At 34.5% G+C, this 8,734-nt stretch overlaps 1 protein-coding gene across 1 annotated transcript; it reads right to left on the reverse strand.

The window, feature by feature from the left end:
- Positions 1-603: 603 nt before the first annotated feature.
- Positions 604-4,448, reverse strand: LOC111898329 (uncharacterized). Its single transcript, XM_023894252.3, has 7 exons — positions 3,855-4,448; positions 2,604-2,703; positions 2,183-2,248; positions 1,803-1,917; positions 1,412-1,494; positions 1,035-1,096; positions 604-936 (listed from the first exon to the last, which is right to left on the reverse strand). Exons 1-7 carry the CDS (start codon positions 4,013-4,015, stop codon positions 825-827), a joined length of 699 nt encoding a protein of 232 aa, XP_023750020.1. The 5' UTR covers positions 4,016-4,448; the 3' UTR covers positions 604-824.
- Positions 4,449-8,734: the final 4,286 nt, after the last annotated feature.

Raw genomic sequence — 8,734 nt, forward strand, 5'->3', positions numbered from 1 at the left:
TATTTTCGAGCATATGATTTAGAACTAAAAAAAGAACACTTTCACTAGCAATTCTTTTTTCACAACTTAAGTAAGAGGCTAGCAGAACTAGAAAGATTTTGTTTCGACTGGAGTGGGAGAGTTAGAGTCGAAAAGAGGATTCCTCACTTCTTTCTCTCATTCAAAACCGTTCTAAGCTCTTGGGTCCTGTCCTACGCCTCTCTAGGCTTCGCTATCGCTCATGACTGGTATATGGATCTCTCTATGTAGTGGTCGGCCTTCTAGAAGCTTCGCCATGACCATTTCATATATAATGTTTCAATCGGAAATTCTAATTTTAACATACATTTTGTGTAATCTTAATTTTGTATGACAATTTGTATTTCGATTTTTAAATGATTAGTGTAATATAATTATTTTTCATCACAGTATAAAACAACATGGTAATATAATTATTTTTCATTATTCAGCACAATCAGATGTACAATTAAACAAAATGGTTTCTTTCTCAAACAGCATTTTCCCGGATAACAACTATCAAACGGACCCTTATTCTCTAAAACGTACCACCCCAACAGAGTCTTCCAAGTCAAAACAAACCCGCTCAATGAAAATTCAAAATGAAAAAAAAAAAAATCCGAATTATATTGAAGCAAAAGATAGGCTCGGTATGCTACTACCACAAAAATTCGGTAAAACTAGTTTTCAAATTTCCAACTAAGAAACCCTAATTCCAAACTCCGAACATTAAATGATATACTAAATATTATTCCTCTATTTACTGCTTAAAATAAATATTAGAAAGTTTATTATTTCTTAATGTTTTTTAAGAAATTCAACAATCATTACATCTGTTGCTGCAATGGCGTACGGGGAAGTAAAGAGTGAAAAAGAGCTTCGTTCAGCTTCACTGGAAGTGGTGGCATCTGCCTTAGTTTCTCAGGCGTGTCACTTAAACTACAAGAATCAAATATTAATTTTAGATCTATTTTCATATAATTGACAAAAAAAAAATTATATATAAAAATTACAATTCCAAAAGGAGGAAAAGTTACTTGTTCAAGATATGTCGAATGTTTTTTTGAACTTGGTAAAGGAGACTGATATTCTCAAGTACCTGTTACAAGGGCAATAAGCAGATAGTTGGTTGCTATTATGAGTAAAAAACAAAATACATAGACCATATTTTGATAAAGGTATATAATTATAGAATGACATTTGCTATAATTGCGTAAAACAAAAAAAGTGTCGTATTAGGACATTATACTTTAAAAAATTAACTCAATTATAGCAGTGGAAATTGTTGTTTTTGAATGACATTTACTATAATTGCACACATTTTGCAAAATACAATGTTGTAATAGGAAGATTTGAAAGTATGATGTTATAATAAACAAGTCAATGAAAATAGTTGAACCTTAAGATGACTTACCTGATGAGTCTCAAAATTTGCAGAAATCTGCTCTAGAGCTTTTGCACTTTCCTTAAGAAGTTGTCCAGCTGGACTGGCAAGAACTGTAAGCAGTATAACCAGTGAATCAATGGATACAAAAAAAAAATACAATTTAAGAAGAATATTTTTTAAAAAAATTAAAACGATAAATTACTAAGAACACGCCAGTAAAAGATTGATAAATCAGATAAGGATTACCAATTTACCATTAACCTGATGATAAGGTTAGAAAATGCTAAAAATGGTAGAAAATGTAAAGTACATTATTGTTTTACACAAATTACCCAAAGGTTACTTGCTTTAGTTCTATGATTAAAATGGCTTCAAAATTAAGATACAATATAAGAGTCGAAGAAAGAAGTCAACTAACCACTGTAAATTATATCATTTTGATGTCCATTTCCCACAACTTCTGGAGCATATGAAGATGACCCACTTTGAGTTGGTAAATGAGATGTACTTGGTAAATGATCATTCATTATTTCCTGTATAAAAGAAAATCAACATTTTTATATAAATTTCCTTAAACTCCCAGAATAATTACAGGTATGTGCATGTCAATTTTAAAACTACTGATATTCAAAATTAGGCATAAGATAAGTTTCTACAAAAGGGTTATCTTCCGGAAACCCTTGAGTTGGCCTGCACCAGGGGCAAAACGGTCATTCTTCAAACAACCCTTGACAAACAAAATTACTTGTTTGTCAAAAAGCATCACAGGAGAAAGTGATTATGAAATACCAAGCTTACCTTTCTATCTTTACTTTTCCTTGTCAAGATGTAATCTTCTTTACTTCTCTTGCCAATATTGCGTTTCTGTTAATACAGAATCAGATCAAAAAGAATAAATTAAAGATCAACTTTTGAGATTAACATAGGCAGAGAGATGTTATTTTGATTGAACATAACATATTGCATTTCACCTAAATATAAAAAATCAATCGGTTTGTTTGTACAAATATAGACAACGATAACACAAAACTATCGTTTGCCTAAAAACAAACAACTAGAAAGGATAGTTACAAATGTGTAGAATCTCAATGGTTGCCTAATTAGCACATTGTGTCAATAAATACATGTGTTACAATTGATCGAAGATAAAATGTACAAGGGCAAAGTAGGAAATGCATGCGTAATTAAGGAAAATCAAAATTGAATTTATTGAACTTACGAACATCCATCTGCATCGCAAAGCCACTTCCCGCACAGTCTTGTTTTGTAATTGCACAGCAATCTTTGCATACCGAATGATATTTGATTCAGATGCATACCTGAATTTTTATATAAAAGTTAATACTCGAAACACTTTGTTAAATCTGAAATTTGGATTCAGATGTTTGATCTCGATATTTGAATTGGAGGGGATATTAACATTAACATTGTACATTGTGTAATACAGAAAGAACGATTTAAATGGGTCATGGATCGGGTTGAGGCTGGGTCGACTTGTTTAACTAAACGGGTTGAGGCTGGGTCGACTTGTTTAACTAAACGGGTTGAGAATTTCAACCTAACCCAACTGTTTAATTCCTAAACCGGCTCAGATTTTTAACCCACCAGCCTATTAGATAAACGGGTTGACCCATCTATTTTTCCCCTGCCTAACTTGACCCTTCAAAGTTTACATAAATTTGAAAGAAAATTGTTTAGACTTAATTATGGAAGTTACAATTTACAAACCCAAATAAATTTTCAAATGGCATTTTAATTTCTATGACCTTAAGGGTTTTTTTGTAATTTTTTTTTTAATTTATAAGACTAAAAAGAATAAAAGATTAAATTAAATAGATATTTAAAATTAATGGCATCAAATCGGAAATTTCAACCCTAACCCAACTTATATAAGTAAATGGGTGCATGGTTTATTAAAAATCTTAACCAAACAAGCTAACGAGGGTTGGGTCGATTTTTAGTACTTTTTTTTTTGAAGGGCAAAAAACACTCATTATTTATGGCATATCAAATCAAATGACATTAAGTATAGGGGCATAACCTTATTTTTAAAGACATCATAAGAAAATATTAATCTATCCACATCCATGGTATATAAGATGTCTTGTTGACCTAAGTAGGTTAATTAAAAAAATTATTAAGGACTTGTTTCAAATATATCTAAACTATAAGCATAACATGTATTCGAGCAAGGTTTTAAAACCACATGTTGAAAAGCACAATGAAGACAGACACTATCCATTAGAAATTGCACTTCCCAATGGTAATGATATTTTTTTATTTATTCGTGATCACTTTCATGTTTGATTAAAGCCCTAAATGCCCACAAAATTAAATTTAAATCAAACATTTTTCCTATTTATAAAAAGATTTTTCCTTTACAACAAAAAATTTAACCAAACCCTAAATGCTCACAACATTAAACTGACTTAAGCCATTTTTTTAAAAAAGTACATAAAAAGAAACTTACTGGGCAAGACCATCTTCCAAAATTGACTGTTCATCGGGAGTCCAATCAACAGAAACACCAGGATTCTGCTGCAACGCCGGCTCCGGCACCGAACTGCCGCCGTTGTGACTCGGGTGAGCCGCGTCGCTATTATGCGTCCCGTTTCCAGATGGATTCGCCATTAAAAAAGAAATCCTATTAATTAGGCATGCAATTACTCAACAGGATTCCCGCCAATTCTGGGCCTTTCCCACCACAACTCCTTGAAAGTTGAAACCCTGATCGATAAACTTGAAACCCTTCCCGCGAAACGAATTATCACCCGGGTTTTGTTAGGGAATAAAAGAGGTTTTGGGTATGTTTGTATGTATGAATTTAGCGATGGAAGGTAGGAGAAACAGTAGCAATTTGATTGTACTTTGGTGTTTTTGAGGATTTTTAGGGGTATATATTTGGTTATTCGGCGATGGTGGATGAATTTGATATGGTGAAGGAAAGTGGTATGCGGGTGTTGAGGAGAATTCAGTTTTTGCACCATTATTGCTCGCCACTTTTGCTTTATAAATTATGCAAAAAGTCGAACAACACTTTTATTCTTCTTGCTTTTCTTCCACCCCTTGGACGTAAAACCTCGTTCTCATAAATATCGCAAGATAAAGGAAAATCAAAATAGTAACAGACACTGAAACAAGAATGTAAAAACATTAGGAAATTACATATATAGCCTAATTTTAGTTTATCTAAGGGAAATCTTTAAAAGAATCCCAAATTTTTTGGAAAAGTTAATTTTTTCCCAACATTTTTTTTGAACAAAAAAACCCAGGAAACCAGATAAATTAAACATTTTGGCTCTATTTTACTGGTGACCTTCATTTAGCCGGTTAAAATTGCTTATGTGGTAAGGAGTTGCTGAGGTGGTTGGTGAATCATTTAATGTCCTTGTTTTAAAGTCTAAATATAGTGGAAAACCTCATTCGTGCCCTAGCAGACAACGATTGAAGCAAGAGCAGTGGAGGACCAAGACAAATGTATTCTTCGTCTTCTTCATCTTCAATGAATCGTTTCTTCATCTTCAATGAATCGTCTCAGAAAGAGGTGTTGTTGTGGTGTTCCTGTAGGAAGATAGACTTCATGGACTCCATTAAATCCCGGAAGAAGGTTTATAGGATGCCCAAAGTACCAGAATGGACTCAAAGATTGCAAGTACATTCGTTGGGTGGATCCTCCTCTACCAAACCAGTGGTATGCAGATCTGTTATTAGTATTACACAACGTCAATTTGGAGAACCATCGAATATTTGGGGAGTTTGGGCAAGAACGACCAGCAGGGAACTTTTTTGGAGACGTTGTGGACAACCAATGGCACAACAAGCAGTGGAAGGAGGAAGATGGAAATCATTGTTTATGTCTCTGTGGTTTCTTTTGTGTTTTGTTGGTTATGTTGATGGATTGGTAGGATAGAAAGTTGTTTTAATGTATTTTGGTTGTGTTTGTTTTGGTTATGACTAAGGGTTGTTAGGTTACTATGAATGTAGTATTTTGTGACTCATCTGATTACGAATGATGTTACTAGTTTATCTATGAACTTTTAAATGTGTTAATTGTAATCATTGAGTGGAATCGGAGTATGACTGTAATCAATTAATAATGGACTTAATACACAAAGGACTCAATACATAATGAGTCATTAAATAAAACAAATCAATACATAATGGAGTCAAGCATGCATGACCGGAATCATGCATGATTGGAATCATTCATGACTGGAATCATGCTTGACCGGAATCATGCATGACTGGAATCATGCATAACTAGGATCTATATAAGCAAACATTGTAAGCACAAATAATGTATGCATGACTGGAATCTATAAAACAAGGAATCAATATAACCAAACATAAACATTGTTAATTATAGAACATGTAGTAATATTAACCAAATCCAAACAAGTTTTATGGCTAGTTGTGTAAATGCCCAAAAACATGATCAAGAGGCCCAAAACCTATAGTTTATATGGTTGTCAACAAAAGGGGCTATCAACAGTAGAGGTTTATCAACAAAAAGGGCTATCAACATTTGCCCCAACCCAAAAGTTTTATACATGTTCTTAACAAAAGTAGGGATTAGAACCACCTTATTCTAGACTAAGGGGGTTGGATGAACTCATCCCCTTTCCATTCTTGAAAACTACCACCTTTTGCAACTTGATCTTTGTTATCCTTTCTGGAGGCTTCCTCCTTCTGACTTGATTCACTTTGCTCCTCTTTATAGGGCTCCTTCTGACTTGATTTAATTGTTGTGTGAAAGGTATTTCTCTCTCACCATCCATCCTTTCCTCATTCATCGTTACCTCACCCATCCCCGGCTCATCTATGTCATCCTCCTCATTCATTCTTTCCCCATCTCTAAGTGCTTGAGTTGTAGGGAGTTGTTCAACTGTTATTTGGCTAGCAATTCCAACATCCTGTAATAAGCATAACAAAAAGGCCAGTTAGCAAGATTTAACATCACAAAATGAATAATGAGAAATCATACTTGTGACATAGCAACATCCACATCTTCAGTTTGTTATACTTATGTTTCACTCAATCCAAGACCTTCAATTTGTTGTAATTCTGGTTCACTCAATCCAAGACCTTCAATTTGTTGTAATTCTGCTTCATTGGGTCCAAGACAGTCCATGATCTCTTCTGTAGTGTAAAAAGATTTCCTTAGGTTGTCAATTGTTAAGCTTATATGATTGTGAAAATCTGGACTTGCATCATTTTCACTCTCAACGTTTGGAATGACTACATGTTCAGGCTCACATTTAGGAAACTTAGAAGTACCCTCCCCATATTCTATTTGGAATCCTTCACCATATCCCCTACCACTACCTATATTTCCTCTTCCACTAGATCCCCTACCATCACCTCTACTTCTGTAACGCCCGTAGATCCGGGCTAGTCAAATTTAGAGGCAATAGGGGTCGAAAATGACTTTTCGACAAAAGATTATTAAGAATAAATAATCTCAACCAAGTTTTAGTATATGTTACCAGGTTTCCGTACATATAAAGAGCGTCAAAATCCGAGTTATAACGAAGAAGTTATGACCCGTCGAAGTTTCGCGACGGAACCGACACGATACCGGGAGGCGTAAATAGTGAATTTACGATAGAGCGAGATTTAGCCTTAGCGATCTAAACGAAAGTCGTAGTATATGTTAAACCGATAGTGTGCATAAAAAGAACATCCAAATCTGACTTCGTATGAGGAAGTTATGATTTTTCTAAGATTTAGCATAACAGTGCACAGCCCGAAATCTGAATTTTAGATCGGTCGATTTTTAGCCAAAATAATCTAAACGATAAATGAAGATATCGTTAATAGGAGTTAAACGATAAAAAGACAGTCAAAAACGGAACTCGTATGCGAAAGATATGGACGAAGCTTAGTCCCTACTCTTCGAGCGTTTCGAATTCGATACAGTTTTGTAAATCTGAGATAGATTGAGAACTAGCCGACGGGATCTAAATGAAAGTTGTAGTACTCATAAATACCAACGCGTGGATATAAAGAACGTCGATAATAGAGCTCGTATGCGAAAGTTATGGACGAAGCTTAGTCCCTACTTTTCGAGCGCGGCGAATTCGATACAGTTTTGTAAATCCGAGATAGAATGAGAATTAGCCAACGAGGTCTAAATGAGAGTTGAAGATATCATTAATAGGAACTCAACGGTAAAAATACAGACAAAAACGGAGCTCGTATGCGAAAGTTATGGACGAAGCTTAGTCTCTACTTTTCGAGCGCGGCGAATTCAATACAGTTTTGTAAATCCGAGATAGAATGAGAATTAGCCAACGAGGTCTAAATGATAGTTGAAGATCTCATTAATAGGAACTCAACGGTAAAAAGACAGACAAAAACGGAGCTCGTATGCAAAAGTTACGGACGAAGCTTAGAGACTACTTTACTATACAATTCCTATAAATAAGAGATGAACTATTCATAATTTCCTCACACCTTCAAACCTTTCTTTCTCTCTCTAACTTCTCTCTAACCTCCCTAAACCCCTCCCAAGTCTAGGGAACCTCCCTATCACGAGAAGAAAGCCCTGGAGCGCCCGACGGCTCCGAGAAGAAAAGCTTTCGGCTTGGAAACGCTGCTCCAGCAAAGCCCGGTTTTTAATAAAAAAACTCGTTGTAAGTGAGTTACGCCTATACTATATTTAATATAGCTTTTATTTAATTATAGTAACATTATTAGGACCTTAAAATAATTATTTGGGCTATTATTATGAGTTATATTGAGTGTTATTTAACGCTTATATAATAGTAATAATAGTTAGACTATTAATTAGTCGCGATTAACGTTAAAACTAAACTCTAGTGGTATTAATACTAGGTTTTGGTCAAGGAAAAATTATTTTGAGATAACGAAGTGCTGTTCAAGTACCGAGTCACCACCTAATCAAGTGAGTGCATAGTTACTTTCAGCTTACACATAGATATGAAGTATTTTATATAAATTACGTGCTATGTGTGCATATTATCTAAATACTTGCTATCTATGCTGGATGAACGTTTTATACATGTTTTCAATGATTTAAACTGTATATGTATTTTATATATACAAAATGTGTTGGGTAAAATATGGGTAGATGTAATAGTTGCTGTGTGACAAAATAAAATAATGAGAGGCCTCGTTATAGATGTTATTGATGATCCAGTCATCTAGCGGAGTATAGATGACGACCACGGACTATTCTAGACAGTTCAGTGGAACACTAGTAGGCTCGCAACCTGTAGGTGTTTATTTGAACTGTGTGTTTATTTGAACTATGTGCTCACCAGATGTACTCCATCCCCCACATGGTTGCCTTAAGGACATTTATTTGCTGAGGAATCCCCTTAGCAA

This window comes from Lactuca sativa, chromosome 3, assembly GCF_002870075.4.
Source record: "Lactuca sativa cultivar Salinas chromosome 3, Lsat_Salinas_v11, whole genome shotgun sequence".
NCBI classification, from domain to species: Eukaryota; Viridiplantae; Streptophyta; class Magnoliopsida; order Asterales; family Asteraceae; genus Lactuca; species Lactuca sativa.

Bases quoted from the DNA above. Each gene is read 5' to 3' on its own strand.
- LOC111898329 (XM_023894252.3), bottom strand. From the start codon at position 4,015: ATGGCGAATCCATCTGGAAACGGGACGCATAATAGCGACGCGGCTCAC. The intron at 2,704-3,854 runs GTAAGTTTCTTT...ATAAAAATTCAG, and splicing joins TTGGAAGATGGTCTTGCCCA to GTATGCATCTGAATCAAATA. The intron at 1,495-1,802 runs GTTAGTTGACTT...TACTGCTTACAG, and splicing joins AAATGATATAATTTACAGTG to TTCTTGCCAGTCCAGCTGGA.